The sequence below is a fragment of the Aquarana catesbeiana genome, unplaced genomic scaffold (assembly GCF_042186555.1).
Source record: "Aquarana catesbeiana isolate 2022-GZ unplaced genomic scaffold, ASM4218655v1 unanchor207, whole genome shotgun sequence".
Lineage (NCBI taxonomy): Eukaryota > Metazoa > Chordata > Amphibia > Anura > Ranidae > Aquarana > Aquarana catesbeiana.
The window spans coordinates 4,340-27,676 of NW_027362632.1; the positions used below are offsets into that span (position 1 = coordinate 4,340).

At 39.3% G+C, this 23,337-nt stretch overlaps 1 protein-coding gene across 1 annotated transcript in view; it reads right to left on the bottom strand.

Annotated features, from left to right (window-relative positions):
* Window positions 1–1,214: 1,214 nt before the first annotated feature.
* Window positions 1,215–23,337, bottom strand: part of LOC141121497 (mitochondrial potassium channel ATP-binding subunit-like) — a gene marked incomplete at its 3' end in the record, with an annotated part of 44,311 nt that continues 22,188 nt past the window's right edge. Inside the window, 1 exon segment of the mRNA XM_073611127.1 lies at window positions 1,215–1,370. Within this exon segment, the coding sequence (XP_073467228.1) occupies window positions 1,215–1,370 (156 nt within the window).

Genomic DNA, 23,337 nt, shown 5'->3' on the forward strand with positions numbered 1-23,337 from the left:
CCCGCGATCCGACTCACGGAGGTCCCGGCCGGCGGCGCGCATGCGATGGCACGGCGGCAAATTTAAAGGGACGTACCTGTGGGCCCATTTGCCTGTCCGTGCCATTCTGCTGACGTACATCGTGGTGCGCCGGTCGGGAAGGGGTTAAACTTCCCTCATTTACAGACCGAAGTCTATTCCACTGACAGATCGTTACAATGTTTATACTAAAGTTCCTCCGATAAAGAATGTTGTGATTCTTGGCAGACGGCCCGGATTTATTTCTTCCTGTCTTTTGATTGCAGAGCAAGAATTCGTGAAATACTTTTATGAAGATCGCAACAGGGAGGAGAAAAAAAAAAAATCGCGATAACGATTCTTGGCGATTAATCGTGCAGCTCTAGCGCCTGCGCGTGAAAACGTTGCTCGTGATACACATGTTGTATATCGCCGCACATGCTGGAGTGAGAGCGATAATTCTACACCAGACCTCCTCCATAACACTAAACCGATGACCTATAGGGGGGGCTTTTACAGCGTCACCTATAGAAAATATCGGGGACTGAAGTCCGTCGCCGTTTCAGGGGCGCACAGGAAATTTAAGGTTGGGCCTCTTTTCACTCATCTTCACCTCGTCTTTTATATTTAACGAAAATTTGGGTCATTTAATATCTTTGTTCTCCCTAAAATTCACGTTAGTGTGTTTTGTTTTTTACTGAAATTCTGCGTTCCCTGGACCTTTGCGGTAATATCATATGACATGAAAAACATTGCAACTACCGCCATTTAATTCTCCGGGGCGTCTGCTTTCCGATAATAAGATATAATATTTGTGGCCTAAAATGATTTTTTTTTTTAAACGTCTCCAAAAAACACAAACAGAGCTCTGACAGCGAAGAGGGTAAAAGGGATGTGGAGGATCCTTAAGGGATCCGGGGGAGGGGCAGGTTGTAGGTGAAGGACCTCCGATGTGAGATTCTGTGCCATGCAGGGAGATTAGAGATCTGAATGTTCGGATAAAGATCTGGAGGAAGGAGGGATTCGGGGTTTCTGGAGCAACAGGCTGACTTTTCATTGGGGTAAAACCTACACTGTATTACCAAAAGTATTGGGACGCCTGCCTTTACACTCACATGAACTTTAATGACATCCCAGTCTGTGGTATAGTTGGACAGAAGCAACACCACCTGCATGCTGCCCCTCCCCTATTCATGGAGGCTCCACCCATCACTCACCTGAGCGGCATACAGGGCCAGTAGTTTGAGGGCGGGGCCCCGCACCTCCTGCAGGTAGTTCCCAGCATGCTCCCGGGTGTAGCGGGACACGACATTCACCAACTCCCCGAGGATGAGCGGGATCTGAATGTTCAGCAGAGCCGCAGCAAACGCCAACTGAGGAGACAAAACACTATGATGTCGTCATATCGCCCACAGAGACCGCGGCGGTGTTCTCATATCGCATCATTATCTGCTCACTGATATCCCTTATAGATGACACTATTCCTAGGGCTCCACCTACTGGCCAAATCTGAGAAGACCGCAAGATTCATCCCAAACCGACACCCCATACACTGTGCTATACATTACACCCCATACACTGTGCTATACATTACACTCTATACACTGTGCTATACATTACACCCCATACACTGTGCTATACATTACACCCCATACACTGTGCTATACATTACACTCTATACACTGTGCTATACATTACACCCCATACACTGTGCTATACATTACACTGTGCTATACATTACACTCTATACATTACACCCCATACACTGTGCTATACATTACACCCCATACACTGTGCTATACATTACACTCTATACACTGTGCTATACATTACACCCCATACACTGTGCTATACATTACACCCCATACACTGTGCTATATATTACACTGTGCTATACATTACACTCTATACATTACACCCCATACACTGTGCTATACATTACACCCCATACACTGTGCTATACATTACACTCTATACACTGTGCTATACATTACACCCCATACACTGTGCTATACATTACACTCTATACACTGTGCTATACATTACACCCCATACACTGTGCTATACATTACACTCTATACACTGTGCTATACATTACACCCCATACACTGTGCTATACATTACACCTCATACACTGTGCTATACATTACACCCCATACACTGTGCTATACATTACACCCCATACACTGTGCTATACATTACACCCCATACACTGTGCTATACATTACACCCCATACACTGTGCTATACATTACACCCCATACACTGTGCTATACATTACACTCCATACACTGTGCTATACATTACACCCCATACACTGTGCTATACATTACACCCCATACACTGTGCTATACATTACACTCTATACACTGTGCTATACATTACACCCCATACACTGTGCTATACATTACACTCCATACACTGTGCTATACATTACACCCCATACACTGTGCTATACATTACACTCTATACACTGTGCTATACATTACACCCCATACACTGTGCTATACATTACACCCCATACACTGTGCTATACATTACACTCTATACATTACACCCTATACACTGTGCTATACATTACACTCTATACACTGTGCTATACATTACACCCTATACACTGTGCTATACATTACACCCCATACACTGTGCTATACATTACACTCCATACACTGTGCTATACATTACACCCCATACACTGTGCTATACATTACACCCCATACACTGTGCTATACATTACACCCCATACACTGTGCTATACATTACACTCCATACACTGTGCTATACATTACACCCCATACACTGTGCTATACATTACACCCCATACACTGTGCTATACATTACACCCCATACACTGTGCTATACATTACACCCCATACACTGTGCTATACATTACACCCCATACACTGTGCTATACATTACACTCCATACACTGTGCTATACATTACACCCCATACACTGTGCTATACATTACACCCCATACACTGTGCTATACATTACACCCCATACACTGTGCTATACATTACACTCTATACACTGTGCTATATATTACACTCCATACACTGTGCTATACATTACACCCCATACACTGTGCTATACATTACACCCCATACACTGTGCTATACATTACACTCCATACACTGTGCTATACATTACACTCCATACACTGTGCTATACATTACACTCCATACACTGTGCTATACATTACACCCCATACACTGTGCTATACATTACACCCCATACACTGTGCTATACATTACACTCCATACACTGTGCTATACATTACACTCTATACACTGTGCTATACATTACACCCCATACACTGTGCTTTACATTACACCCCATACACTGTGCTATACATTACACCCCATACACTGTGCTATACATTACACTCCATACACTGTGCTATACATTACACCCCATACACTGTGCTATACATTACACTCCATACACTGTGCTATACATTACACTCCATACACTGTGCTATACATTACACCCCATACACTGTGCTATACATTACACCCCATACACTGTGCTATACATTACACTCTATACACTGTGCTATACATTACACTCTATACATTACACCCCATACACTGTGCTATACATTACACTCTATACACTGTGCTATACATTACACCCCATACACTGTGCTATACATTACACCCCATACACTGTGATATACATTACACTCCATACACTGTGCTATACATTACACTCCATACACTGTGCTATACATTACACCCCATACACTGTGCTATACATTACACCCCATACACTGTGCTATACATTACACCCCATACACTGTGCTATACATTACACCCCATACACTGTGCTATACATTACACCCCATACACTGTGCTATACATTACACCCCATACACTGTGCTATACATTACACTCTATACACTGTGCTATACATTACACCCCATACACTGTGCTATACATTACACCCCATACACTGTGCTATACATTACACTCTATACACTGTGCTATACATTACACCCCATACACTGTGCTATACATTACACTCCATACACTGTGCTATACATTACACCCCATACACTGTGCTATACATTACACCCCATACACTGTACTATACATTACACTCTATACACTGTACTATACATTACACCCCATACACTGTGCTATACATTACACCCCATACACTGTGCTATACATTACACTCTATACATTACACTCCATACACTGTGCTATACATTACACTCTATACATTACACTCTATACATTACACTCTATACATTACACTCTATACATTACACTCCATACACTGTGCTATACATTACACCCCATACACTGTGCTATACATTACACCCCATACACTGTGCTATACATTACACTCTATACACTGTGCTATACATTACACCCCATACACTGTGCTATACATTACACCCCATACACTGTGCTATACATTACACTCTATACATTACACTCCATACATTGTGCTATACATTACACTCTATACATTACACTCTATACACTGTGCTATACATTACACTCTATATACTGTGCTATACATTACACCCCATACACTGTGCTATACATTACACTCTATACACTGTGCTATACATTACACCCCATACACTGTGCTATACATTACACCCCATACACTGTGCTATACATTACACCCCATACACTGTGCTATACATTACACTCTATACATTACACCCCATACATTGTGCTATACATTACACTCCATACACTGTGCTATACATTACACTCTATACATTACACCCCATACATTGTGCTATACATTACACTCCATACACTGTGCTATACATTACACCCCATACACTGTGCTATACATTACACTCTATACATTACACTCTATACATTACACCCCATACACTGTGCTATACATTACACTCCATACACTGTGCTATACATTACACCCCATACACTGTGCTATACATTACACCCCATACACTGTGCTATACATTACACCCCATACACTGTGCTATACATTACACCCCATACACTGTGCTATACATTACACCCCATACACTGTGCTATACATTACACTCCATACATTACACCCCATACACTGTGCTATACATTACACCCCATACACTGTGCTATACATTACACCCCATACACTATGCTATACATTACACTCCATACACTGTGCTATACATTACACTCCATACACTGTGCTATACATTACACTCCATACACTGTGCTATACATTACACTCTATACATTACACCCCATACACTGTGCTATACATTACACTCTATACACTGTGCTATACATTACACCCCATACAGTGTGCTATACATTACTCTCTATACATTACACTCCATACACTGTGCTATACATTACACTCTATACATTACACTCCATACACTGTGCTATACATTACACCCTATACACTGTGCTATACATTACACCCCATACACTGTGCTATACATTACACTCTATACACTGTGCTATACATTACACCCCATACACTGTGCTATACATTACACTCCATACACTGTGCTATACATTACACTCTATACACTGTGCTATACATTACACCCCATACACTGTGCTATACATTACACCCCATACACTGTGCTATACATTACACTCCATACACTGTGCTATACATTACACCCCATACACTGTGCTATACATTACACTCCATACACTGTGCTATACATTACACTCTATACACTGTGCTATACATTACACTCTATACACTGTGCTATACATTACACTCCATACACTGTGCTATACATTACACTCTATACACTGTGCTATACATTACACCCCATACACTGTGCTATACATTACACCTCATACACTGTGCTATACATTACACCCCATACACTGTGCTATACATTACACTCCATACACTGTGCTATACATTACACTCTATACACTGTGCTATACATTACACCCCATACACTGTGCTATACATTACACTCCATACACTGTGCTATACATTACACCCCATACACTGTGCTATACATTACACTCCATACACTGTGCTATACATTACACTCTATACACTGTGCTATACATTACACCCCATACACTGTGCTATACATTACACTCCATACACTGTGCTATACATTACACCCCATACACTGTGCTATACATTACACTCCATACACTGTGCTATACATAACACCCCATATACTGTGCTATACATTACACGCCATACACTGTGCTATACATTACACCCCATACACTGTGCTATACATTACACTCTATACATTACACTCCATACACTGTGCTATACATTACACCCCATACACTGTGCTATACATTACACCCCATACACTGTGCTATACATTACACTCTATACATTACACTCTATACATTACACTCCATACACTGTGCTATACATTACACTCTATACACTGTGCTATACATTACACCCCATACACTGTGCTATACATTACACCCTATACACTGTGCTATACATTACACCCCATACACTGTGCTATACATTACACTCCATACACTGTGCTATACATTACACCCCATACACTGTGCTATACATTACACTCTATACATTACACTCCATACACTGTGCTATACATTACACCCCATACACTGTGCTATACATTACACCCCATACACTGTGCTATACATTACACTCTATACATTACACTCTATACATTACACTCCATACACTGTGCTATACATTACACTCTATATACTGTGCTATACATTACACCCCATACACTGTGCTATACATTACACCCCATACACTGTGCTATACATTACACTCTATACATTACACTCCATACACTGTGCTATACATTACACCCCATACACTGTGCTATACATTACACCCCATACACTGTGCTATACATTACACTCTATACATTACACTCTATACATTACACTCCATACACTGTGCTATACATTACACTCTATACACTGTGCTATACATTACACCCCATACACTGTGCTATACATTACACCCTATACACTGTGCTATACATTACACCCCATACACTGTGCTATACATTACACTCCATACACTGTGCTATACATTACACCCCATACACTGTGCTATACATTACACCCCATACACTGTGCTATACATTACACCCCATACACTGTGCTATACATTACACCCCATACACTGTGCTATACATTACACCCCATACACTGTGCTATACATTACACCCCATACACTGTGCTATACATTACACCCCATACACTGTGCTATACATTACACTCTATACACTGTGCTATACATTACACTCCATACACTGTGCTATACATTACACCCCATACACTGTGCTATACATTACACCCCATACACTGTGCTATACATTACACCCCATACACTGTGCTATACATTACACTCCATACATTACACCCCATACACTGTGCTATACATTACACCCCATACACTGTGCTATACATTACACCCCATACACTATGCTATACATTACACTCCATACACTGTGCTATACATTACACTCCATACACTGTGCTATACATTACACCCCATACACTGTGCTATACATTACACTCTATACACTGTGCTATACATTACACTCCATACACTGTGCTATACATTACACCCCATACACTGTGCTATACATTACACCCCATACACTGTGCTATACATTACACCCCATACACTGTGCTATACATTACACTCTATACACTGTGCTATACATTACACTCCATACACTGTGCTATACATTACACCCCATACACTGTGCTATACATTACACCCCATACACTGTGCTATACATTACACCCCATACACTGTGCTATACATTACACTCCATACATTACACCCCATACACTGTGCTATACATTACACCCCATACACTGTGCTATACATTACACCCCATACACTATGCTATACATTACACTCCATACACTGTGCTATACATTACACTCCATACACTGTGCTATACATTACACCCCATACACTGTGCTATACATTACACTCTATACATTACACTCTATACATTACACCCCATACACTGTGCTATACATTACACTCCATACACTGTGCTATACATTACACCCCATACACTGTGCTATACATTACACCCCATACACTGTGCTATACATTACACCCCATACACTGTGCTATACATTACACCCCATACACTGTGCTATACATTACACCCCATACACTGTGCTATACATTACACTCCATACATTACACCCCATACACTGTGCTATACATTACACCCCATACACTGTGCTATACATTACACCCCATACACTATGCTATACATTACACTCCATACACTGTGCTATACATTACACTCCATACACTGTGCTATACATTACACTCCATACACTGTGCTATACATTACACTCTATACATTACACCCCATACACTGTGCTATACATTACACTCTATACACTGTGCTATACATTACACCCCATACAGTGTGCTATACATTACTCTCTATACATTACACTCCATACACTGTGCTATACATTACACTCTATACATTACACTCCATACACTGTGCTATACATTACACCCTATACACTGTGCTATACATTACACCCCATACACTGTGCTATACATTACACTCTATACACTGTGCTATACATTACACCCCATACACTGTGCTATACATTACACTCCATACACTGTGCTATACATTACACTCTATACACTGTGCTATACATTACACCCCATACACTGTGCTATACATTACACCCCATACACTGTGCTATACATTACACTCCATACACTGTGCTATACATTACACCCCATACACTGTGCTATACATTACACTCCATACACTGTGCTATACATTACACTCTATACACTGTGCTATACATTACACTCTATACACTGTGCTATACATTACACTCCATACACTGTGCTATACATTACACTCTATACACTGTGCTATACATTACACCCCATACACTGTGCTATACATTACACCTCATACACTGTGCTATACATTACACCCCATACACTGTGCTATACATTACACTCCATACACTGTGCTATACATTACACTCTATACACTGTGCTATACATTACACCCCATACACTGTGCTATACATTACACTCCATACACTGTGCTATACATTACACCCCATACACTGTGCTATACATTACACTCCATACACTGTGCTATACATTACACTCTATACACTGTGCTATACATTACACCCCATACACTGTGCTATACATTACACTCCATACACTGTGCTATACATTACACCCCATACACTGTGCTATACATTACACTCCATACACTGTGCTATACATAACACCCCATATACTGTGCTATACATTACACTCCATACACTGTGCTATACATTACACCCCATACACTGTGCTATACATTACACTCTATACATTACACTCCATACACTGTGCTATACATTACACCCCATACACTGTGCTATACATTACACCCCATACACTGTGCTATACATTACACTCTATACATTACACTCTATACATTACACTCCATACACTGTGCTATACATTACACTCTATACACTGTGCTATACATTACACCCCATACACTGTGCTATACATTACACCCTATACACTGTGCTATACATTACACCCCATACACTGTGCTATACATTACACTCCATACACTGTGCTATACATTACACCCCATACACTGTGCTATACATTACACTCTATACATTACACTCCATACACTGTGCTATACATTACACCCCATACACTGTGCTATACATTACACCCCATACACTGTGCTATACATTACACTCTATACATTACACTCTATACATTACACTCCATACACTGTGCTATACATTACACTCTATATACTGTGCTATACATTACACCCCATACACTGTGCTATACATTACACCCCATACACTGTGCTATACATTACACTCTATACATTACACTCCATACACTGTGCTATACATTACACCCCATACACTGTGCTATACATTACACCCCATACACTGTGCTATACATTACACTCTATACATTACACTCTATACATTACACTCCATACACTGTGCTATACATTACACTCTATACACTGTGCTATACATTACACCCCATACACTGTGCTATACATTACACCCTATACACTGTGCTATACATTACACCCCATACACTGTGCTATACATTACACTCCATACACTGTGCTATACATTACACCCCATACACTGTGCTATACATTACACCCCATACACTGTGCTATACATTACACCCCATACACTGTGCTATACATTACACCCCATACACTGTGCTATACATTACACCCCATACACTGTGCTATACATTACACCCCATACACTGTGCTATACATTACACTCCATACACTGTGCTATACATTACACCCCATACACTGTGCTATACATTACACCCCATACACTGTGCTATACATTACACCCCATACACTGTGCTATACATTACACTCTATACACTGTGCTATACATTACACTCCATACACTGTGCTATACATTACACCCCATACACTGTGCTATACATTACACCCCATACACTGTGCTATACATTACACCCCATACACTGTGCTATACATTACACTCTATACACTGTGCTATACATTACACTCCATACACTGTGCTATACATTACACCCCATACACTGTGCTATACATTACACTCCATACACTGTGCTATACATTACACTCCATACACTGTGCTATACATTACACTCCATACACTGTGCTATACATTACACTCCATACACTGTGCTATACATTACACTCCATACACTGTGCTATACATTACACTCCATACACTGTGCTATACATTACACTCTATACACTGTGCTATACATTACACCCCATACACTGTGCTATACATTTCACCTCATACACTGTGCTATACATTACACCCCATACACTGTGCTATACATTACACTCCATACACTGTGCTATACATTACACTCTATACACTGTGCTATACATTACACCCCATACACTGTGCTTTACATTACACCCCATACACTGTGCTATACATTACACCCCATACACTGTGCTATACATTACACCCCATACACTGTGCTATACATTACACTCCATACACTGTGCTATACATTACACCCCATACACTGTGCTATACATTACACTCCATACACTGTGCTATACATTACACTCCATACACTGTGCTATACATTACACCCCATACACTGTGCTATACATTACACCCCATACACTGTGCTATACATTACACTCTATACACTGTGCTATACATTACACTCTATACATTACACCCCATACACTGTGCTATACATTACACTCTATACACTGTGCTATACATTACACCCCATACACTGTGCTATACATTACACCCCATACACTGTGCTATACATTACACTCCATACACTGTGCTATACATTACACTCCATACACTGTGCTATACATTACACCCCATACACTGTGCTATACATTACACCCCATACACTGTGCTATACATTACACCCCATACACTGTGCTATACATTACACCCATACACTGTGCTATACATTACACCCCATACACTGTGCTATACATTACACCCCATACACTGTGCTATACATTACACTCTATACATTACACTCTATACACTGTGCTATACATTACACCCCATACACTGTGCTATACATTACACCCCATACACTGTGCTATACATTACACTCTATACACTGTGCTATACATTACACCCCATACACTGTGCTATACATTACACTCCATACACTGTGCTATACATTACACCCCATACACTGTGCTATACATTACACCCCATACACTGTACTATACATTACACTCTATACACTGTACTATACATTACACCCCATACACTGTGCTATACATTACACTCTATACATTACACTCTATACATTACACTCTATACATTACACTCCATACACTGTGCTATACATTACACTCTATACATTACACTCTATACATTACACTCTATACATTACACTCCATACACTGTGCTATACATTACACCCCATACACTGTGCTATACATTACACCCCATACACTGTGCTATACATTACACTCTATACACTGTGCTATACATTACACCCCATACACTGTGCTATACATTACACTCTATACATTACACTCCATACATTGTGCTATACATTACACTCTATACATTACACTCTATACACTGTGCTATACATTACACTCTATATACTGTGCTATACATTACACCCCATACACTGTGCTATACATTACACTCTATACACTGTGCTATACATTACACCCCATACACTGTGCTATACATTACACCCCATACACTGTGCTATACATTACACCCCATACACTGCGCTATACATTACACTCTATACACTGTGCTATACATTACACTCTATACATTACACCCCATACATTGTGCTATACATTACACTCTATACATTACACTCCATACACTGTGCTATACATTACACTCTATACATTACAACCCATACATTGTGCTATACATTACACTCCATACACTGTGCTATACATTACACCCCATACACTGTGCTATACATTACACTCTATACACTGTGCTATACATTACACTCTATACACTGTGCTATACATTACACTCTATACATTTACACTCCATACACTGTGCTATACATTACACCCCATACACTGTGCTATACATTACACCCCATACACTGTGCTATACATTACACCCATACACTGTGCTATACATTACACTCTATACACTGTGCTATACATTACACCCCATACACTGTGCTATACATTACACTCTATACACTGTGCTATACATTACACCCCATACACTGTGCTATACATTACACTCTATACACTGTGCTATACATTACACCCCATACACTGTGCTATACATTACACTCTATACACTGTGCTATACATTACACCCCATACACTGTGCTATACATTACACTCTATACACTGTGCTATACATTACACCCCATACACTGTGCTATACATTACACTCTATACATTACACTCTATACATTACACTCTATACATTACACCCCATACACTGTGCTATACATTACACTCCATACACTGTGCTATACATTACACCCCATACACTGTGCTATACATTACACCCCATACACTGTGCTATACATTACACCCCATACACTGTGCTATACATTACACCCCATACACTGTGCTATACATTACACCCCATACACTGTGCTATACATTACACTCCATACATTACACCCCATACACTGTGCTATACATTACACCCCATACACTGTGCTATACATTACACCCCATACACTGTGCTATACATTACACTCCATACACTGTGCTATACATTACACTCCATACACTGTGCTATACATTACACTCCATACACTGTGCTATACATTACACTCTATACACTGTGCTATACATTACACTCCATACACTGTGCTATACATTACACCCCATACACTGTGCTATACATTACACTCTATACACTGTGCTATACATTACACCCCATACAGTGTGCTATACATTACACCCGCATACACTGTGCTATACATTACACCCCATACACTGTGCTATACATTACACTCTATACATTACACTCCATACACTGTGCTATACATTACACCCTATACACTGTGCTATACATTACACCCCATACACTGTGCTATACATTACACCCTATACACTGTGCTATACATTACACCCCATACACTGTGCTATACATTACACCCCATACACTGTGCTATACATTACACTCTATACACTGTGCTATACATTACACCCCATACACTGTGCTATACATTACACTCCATACACTGTGCTATACATTACACTCTATACACTGTGCTATACATTACACCCCATACACTGTGCTATACATTACACCCCATACACTGTGCTATACATTACACTCTATACACTGTGCTATACATTACACTCTATACACTGTGCTATACATTACACTCCATACACTGTGCTATACATTACACTCCATACACTGTGCTATACATTACACCCCATACACTGTGCTATACATTACACCTCATACACTGTGCTATACATTACACCCCATACACTGTGCTATACATTACACTCCATACACTGTGCTATACATTACACTCTATACACTGTGCTATACATTACACCCCATACACTGTGCTATACATTACACTCCATACACTGTGCTATACATTACACCCCATACACTGTGCTATACATTACACTCCATACACTGTGCTATACATTACACTCTATACACTGTGCTATACATTACACCCCCATACACTGTGCTATACATTACACTCCATACACTGTGCTATACATTACACCCCATACACTGTGCTATACATTACACTCCATACACTGTGCTATACATAACACCCCATATACTGTGCTATACATTACACTCCATACACTGTACTATACATTACACCCCATACACTGTGCTATACATTACACCCCATACACTGTGCTATACATTACACTCTATACATTACACTCCATACACTGTGCTATACATTACACCCCATACACTGTGCTATACATTACACTCTATACATTACACTCTATACATTACACTCCATACACTGTGCTATACATTACACTCTATACACTGTGCTATACATTACACCCCATACACTGTGCTATACATTACACCCCATACACTGTGCTATACATTACACCCCATACACTGTGCTATACATTACACCCCATACACTGTGCTATATATTACACCCCATACACTGTGCTATACATTACACCCCATACACTGTGCTATACATTACACCCCATACACTGTGCTATACATTACACTCTATACACTGTGCTATACATTACACCCCATACACTGTGCTATACATTACACACTATACACTGTGCTATACATTACACTCTATACACTGTGCTATACATTACACTCCATACACTGTGCTATACATTACACCCCATACACTGTGCTATACATTACACTCCATTACACTGTGCTATACATTACACTCCATACACTGTGCTATACATTACACTCTATACACTGTGCTATACATTACACCCCATACACTGTGCTATACATTACACTCCATACACTGTGCTATACATTACACCCCATACACTGTGCTATACATTACACTCCATACACTGTGCTATACAATACACTCCATACACTGTGCTATACATTACACTCTATACACTGTGCTATACATTACACCCATACACTGTGCTATACATTACACTCTATACACTGTGCTATACATTACACTCTATTCATTACACTCTATACACTGTGCTATACATTACACTCTATATACTGTGCTATACATTACACCCCATACACTGTGCTATACATTACACTCCATACACTGTGTTATACATTACACTCTATACACTGTGCTATACATTACACCCCATACACTGTGCTATACATTACACTCCATACACTGTGCTATACATTACACCCCATACACTGTGCTATACATTACACCCCATACACTGTACTATACATTACACTCTATACACTGTACTATACATTACACCCCATACACTGTGCTATACATTACACCCCATACACTGTGCTATACATTACACTCTATACATTACACTCCATACACTGTGCTATACATTACACCCCATACACTGTGCTATACATTACACCCCATACACTGTGCTATACATTACACTCTATACACTGTGCTATACATTACACCCCATACACTGTGCTATACATTACACCCCATACACTGTGCTATACATTACACCCCATACACTGTGCTATACATTACACTCCATACATTGTGCTATACATTACACTCTATACATTACACTCTATACACTGTGCTATACATTACACTCTATATACTGTGCTATACATTACACCCCATACACTGTGCTATACATTACACTCTATACACTGTGCTATACATTACACCCCATACACTGTGCTATACATTACACCCCATACACTGTGCTATACATTACACTCTATACACTGTGCTATACATTACACTCTATACATTACACCCCATACATTGTGCTATACATTACACTCCATACACTGTGCTATACATTACACTCTATACATTACACCCCATACACTGTGCTATACATTACACTCTATACACTGTGCTATACATTACACCCCATACACTGTGCTATACATTACACTCTATACACTGTGCTATACATTACACTCTATACATTACACTCCATACACTGTGCTATACATTACACCCCATACACTGTGCTATACATTACACCCCATACACTGTGCTATACATTACACCCCATACACTGTGCTATACATTACACTCTATACACTGTGCTATACATTACACCCCATACACTGTGCTATACATTACACTCTATACACTGTGCTATACATTACACCCCATACACTGTGCTATACATTACACCCCATACACTGTGCTATACATTACACCCCATACACTGTGCTATACATTACACCCCATACACTGTGCTATACATTACACTCCATACACTGTGCTATACATTACACTCCATACACTGTGCTATACATTACACTCTATACATTACACCCCATACACTGTGCTATACATTACACTCTATACACTGTGCTATACATTACACCCCATACAGTGTGCTATACATTACACTCTATACATTACACTCCATACACTGTGCTATACATTACACTCTATACATTACACTCCATACACTGTGCTATACATTACACTCTATACACTGTGCTATACATTACACCCCATACAGTGTGCTATACATTACACTCTATACATTACACTCTATACATTACACCCCATACACTGTGCTATACATTACACCCCATACACTGTGCTATACATTACACTCTATACACTGTGCTATACATTACACCCCATACACTGTGCTATACATTACACTCCATACACTGTGCTATACATTACACCCCATACACTGTGCTATACATTACACTCCATACACTGTGCTATACATTACACTCTATACACTGTGCTATACATTACACCCCATACACTGTGCTATACATTACACTCCATACACTGTGCTATACATTACACCCCATACACTGTGCTATACATTACACTCCATACACTGTGCTATACATTACACCCCATATACTGTGCTATACATTACACTCTATACACTGTACTATACATTATACCCCATACACTGTGCTATACATTACACCCCATACACTGTGCTATACATTACACTCCATACACTGTGCTATACATTACACCCCATACACTGTGCTATACATTACACTCCATACACTGTGCTATACATTACACCCCATACACTGTGCTATACATTACACTCTATACATTACACTCTATACATTACACTCCATACACTGTGCTATACATTACACTCTATACACTGTGCTATACATTACACCCCATACACTGTGCTATACATTACACCCCATACACTGTGCTATACATTACACTCTATACATTACACTCCATACACTGTGCTATACATTACACTCTATACATTACACCCCATACACTGTGCTATACATTACACCCCATACATTGTGCTATACATTACACTCCATACACTGTGCTATACATTACACCCCATACACTGTGCTATACATTACACTCTATACACTGTGCTATACATTACACCCCATACACTGTGCTATACATTACACCCCATACACTGTGCTATACATTACACCCCATACACTGTGCTATACATTACACTCCATACACTGTGCTATACATTACACTCCATACACTGTGCTATACATTACACTCTATACATTACACCCCATACACTGTGCTATACATTACACTCTATACATTACACCCCATACACTGTGCTATACATTACACTCTATACATTACACCCCATACACTGTGCTATACATTACACTCTATACATTACACTCCATACACTGTGCTATACATTACACTCTATACATTACACCCCATACACTGTGCTATACATTACACTCTATACATTACACCCCATACACTGTGCTATACATTACACTCTATACATTACACTCCATACACTGTGCTATACATTACACCCCATACACTGTGCTATACATTACACTCCATACACTGTGCTATACATTACACCCCATACACTGTGCTATACATTACACTCTATACACTGTGCTATACATTACACTCTATACATTACACTCTATACATTACACTCTATACATTACACTCCATACACTGTGCTATACATTACACCCCATACACTGTGCTATACATTACACCCCATACACTGTGCTATACATTACACTCTATACACTGTGCTATGCATTACACCCCATACACTGTGCTATACATTACACTCTATACATTACACTCTATACATTACACTCCATACACTGTGCTATACATTACACTCCATACACTGTGCTATACATTACACCCCATACACTGTGCTATACATTACACTCTATACACTGTGCTATGCATTACACCCCATACACTGTGCTATACATTACACTCCATACACTGTGCTATACATTACACCCCATACACTGTGCTATACATTACACTCTATACACTGTGCTATACATTACACTCTATACACTGTGCTATACATTACACCCCATACACTGTGCTATACATTACACCCCATACACTGTGCTATACATTACACCCCATACACTGTGCTATACATTACACTCTATACATTACACTCTATACATTACACTCCATACACTGTGCTATACATTACACTCTATACACTGTGCTATACATTACACCCCATACACTGTGCTATACATTACACCCCATACACTGTGCTATACATTACACCCCATACACTGTGCTATACATTACACTCTATACATTACACCCCATACATTGTGCTATACATTACACCCCATACACTGTGCTATACATTACACTCTATACATTACACCCCATACATTGTGCTATACATTACACCCCATACACTGTGCTATACATTACACTCTATACACTGTGCTATACATTACACTCCATACACTGTGCTATACATTACACTCTATATACTGTGCTATACATTACACCCCATACACTGTGCTATACATTACACTCTATACACTGTGCTATACATTACACCCCATACACTGTGCTATACATTACACCCCATACACTGTGCTATACATTACACCCCATACACTGTGCTATACATTACACCCCATACACTGTGCTATACATTACACTCTATACATTACACCCCATACATTGTGCTATACATTACACCCCATACACTGTGCTATACATTACACTCTATACATTACACCCCATACATTGTGCTATACATTACACCCCATACACTGTGCTATACATTACACCCCATACACTGTGCTATACATTACACTCTATACACTGTGCTATACATTACACCCCATACACTGTGCTATACATTACACCCCATACACTGTGCTATACATTACACTCTATACATTACACCCCATACACTGTGCTATACATTACACTCTATACACTGTGCTATACATTACACTCTATACATTACACCCCATACACTGTGCTATACATTACACTCTATACATTACACCCCATACACTGTGCTATACATTACACTCTATACATTACACTCCATACACTCTGCTATACATTACACCCCATACACTGTGCTATACATTACACCCCATACACTGTGCTATACATTACACCCCATACACTGTGCTATACATTACACTCCATACACTGTGCTATACATTACACTCTATACACTGTGCTATACATTACACTCTATACACTGTGCTATACATTACACTCTATACATTACACTCTATACATTACACTCCATACACTGTGCTATACATTACACCCCATACACTGTGCTATACATTACACCCCATACACTGTGCTATACATTACACTCTATACACTGTGCTATACATTACACTCTATACATTACACTCTATACATTACACTCCATACACTGTGCTATACATTACACCCCATACACTGTGCTATACATTACACTCTATACACTGTGCTATACATTACACTCTACACTGTGCTATACATTACACCCCATACACTGTGCTATACATTACACTCTATACATTACACTCTATACATTACACTCTATACACTGTGCTATACATTACACTCTATACATTACACTCCATACACTGTGCTATACATTACACCCCATACACTGTGCTATACATTACACCCCATACACTGTGCTATACATTACACCCCATACACTGTGCTATACATTACACCCCATACACTGTGCTATACATTACACCCCATACACTGTGCTATACATTACACCCCATACACTGTGCTATACATTACACTCTATACACTGTGCTATACATTACACTCTATACATTGTGCTATACATTACACTCTATACACTGTGCTATACATTACACTCTATACATTACACTCTATACATTACACTCCATACACTGTGCTATACATTACACCCCATACACTGTGCTATACATTACACCCCATACACTGTGCTATACATTACACCCCATACACTGTGCTATACATTACACCCCATACACTGTGCTATACATTACACCCCATACACTGTGCTATACATTACACCCTATACACTGTGCTATACATTACACCCCATACACTGTGCTATACATTACACTCCATACACTGTGCTATACATTACACTCTATACACTGTGCTATACATTACACTCTATACACTGTGCTATACATTACACCCCATACACTGTGCTATACATTACACTCTATACACTATGCTATACATTACACTCTATACACTGTGCTATACATTACACCCCATACACTGTGCTATACATTACACCCCATACACTGTGCTATACATTACACTCCATACATTACACCCCATACACTGTGCTATACATTACACCCCATACACTGTGCTATACATTACACTCCATACACTGTGCTATACATTACACCCCATACACTGTGCTATACATTACACCCCATACACTGTGCTATACATTACACTCTATACACTGTGCTATACATTACACTCCATACACTGTGCTATACATTACACTCTATACACTGTGCTATACATTACACTCTATACACTGTGCTATACATTACACCCCATACACTGTGCTATACATTACACCCCATACACTGTGCTATACATTACACCCCATACACTGTGCTATACATTACACTCCATACACTGTGCTATACATTACACTCTATACATTACACCCCATACATTGTGCTATACATTACACCCCATACACTGTGCTATACATTACACTCTATACATTACACCCCATACATTGTGCTATACATTACACCCCATACACTGTGCTATACATTACACCCTATACACTGTGCTATACATTACACCCCATACACTGTGCTATACATTACACCCCATACACTGTGCTATACATTACACCCCATACACTGTGCTATACATTACACTCTATACATTACACCCCATACACTGTGCTATACATTACACTCTATACATTACACCCCATACACTGTGCTATACATTACACTCTATACATTACACTCCATACACTGTGCTATACATTACACCCCATACACTGTGCTATACATTACACTCTATACACTGTGCTATACATTACACCCCATACACTGTGCTATACATTACACCCCATACACTGTGCTATACATTACACCCCATACACTGTGCTATACATTACACTCCATACACTGTGCTATACATTACACCCCATACACTGTGCTATACATTACACTCTATACACTGTGCTATACATTACACTCTATACACTGTGCTATACATTACACTCTATACACTGTGCTATACATTACACTCTATACATTACACTCTATACATTACACTCCATACACTGTGCTATACATTACACCCCATACACTGTGCTATACATTACACCCCATACACTGTGCTATACATTACACTCTATACATTACACTCTATACATTACACTCTATACACTGTGCTATACATTACACTCTATACACTGTGCTATACATTACACTCTATACACTGTGCTATACATTACACTCTATACACTGTGCTATACATTACACCCCATACACTGTGCTATACATTACACTCTATACATTACACTCTATACATTACACTCTATACACTGTGCTATACATTACACTCTATACACTGTGCTATACATTACACTCTATACACTGTGCTATACATTACACTCTATACACTGTGCTATACATTACACCCCATACACTGTGCTATACATTACACTCTATACATTACACTCTATACATTACACTCCATACACTGTGCTATACATTACACCCCATACACTGTGCTATACATTACACCCCATACACTGTGCTATACATTACACCCCATACACTGTGCTATGCATTACACTCTATACACTGTGCTATACATTACACCCCATACACTGTGCTATACATTACACTCTATACACTGTGCTATACATTACACTCTATACACTGTGCTATACATTACACCCCATACACTGTGCTATACATTACACTCCATACATTACACCCCATACACTGTGCTATACATTACACCCCATACACTGTGCTATACATTACACCCCATACACTGTGCTATACATTACACTCTATACACTGTGCTATACATTACACCCCATACACTGTGCTATACATTACACTCTATACACTGTGCTATACATTACACCCTATACACTGTGCTATACATTACACCCCATACACTGTGCTATACATTACACCCCATACACTGTGCTATACATTACACTCTATACACTGTGCTATGCATTACACCCCATACACTGTGCTATACATTACACTCTATACACTGTGCTATACATTACACTCTATACACTGTGCTATACATTACACCCCATACACTGTGCTATACATTACACTCTATACATTACACTCCATACACTGTGCTATACATTACACCCCATACATTGTGCTATACATTACACCCCATACACTGTGCTATACATTACACTCTATACACTGTGCTATACATTACACTCTATACACTGTGCTATACATTACACTCTATACACTGTGCTATACATTACACTCTATACATTACACTCTATACATTACACTCTATACATTACACTCCATACACTGTGCTATACATTACACCCCATACACTGTGCTATACATTACACCCCATACACTGTGCTATACATTACACCCCATACACTGTGCTATACATTACACCCCATACACTGTGCTATACATTACACCCTATACACTGTGCTATACATTACACCCCATACACTGTGCTATACATTACACCCCATACACTGTGCTATACATTACACTCCATACATTACACCCCATACACTGTGCTATACATTACACTCCATACACTGTGCTATACATTACACCCCATACACTGTGCTATACATTACACCCCATACACTGTGCTATACATTACACCCCATACACTGTGCTATACATTACACTCCATACACTGTGCTATACATTACACCCCATACACTGTGCTATACATTACACTCTATACACTG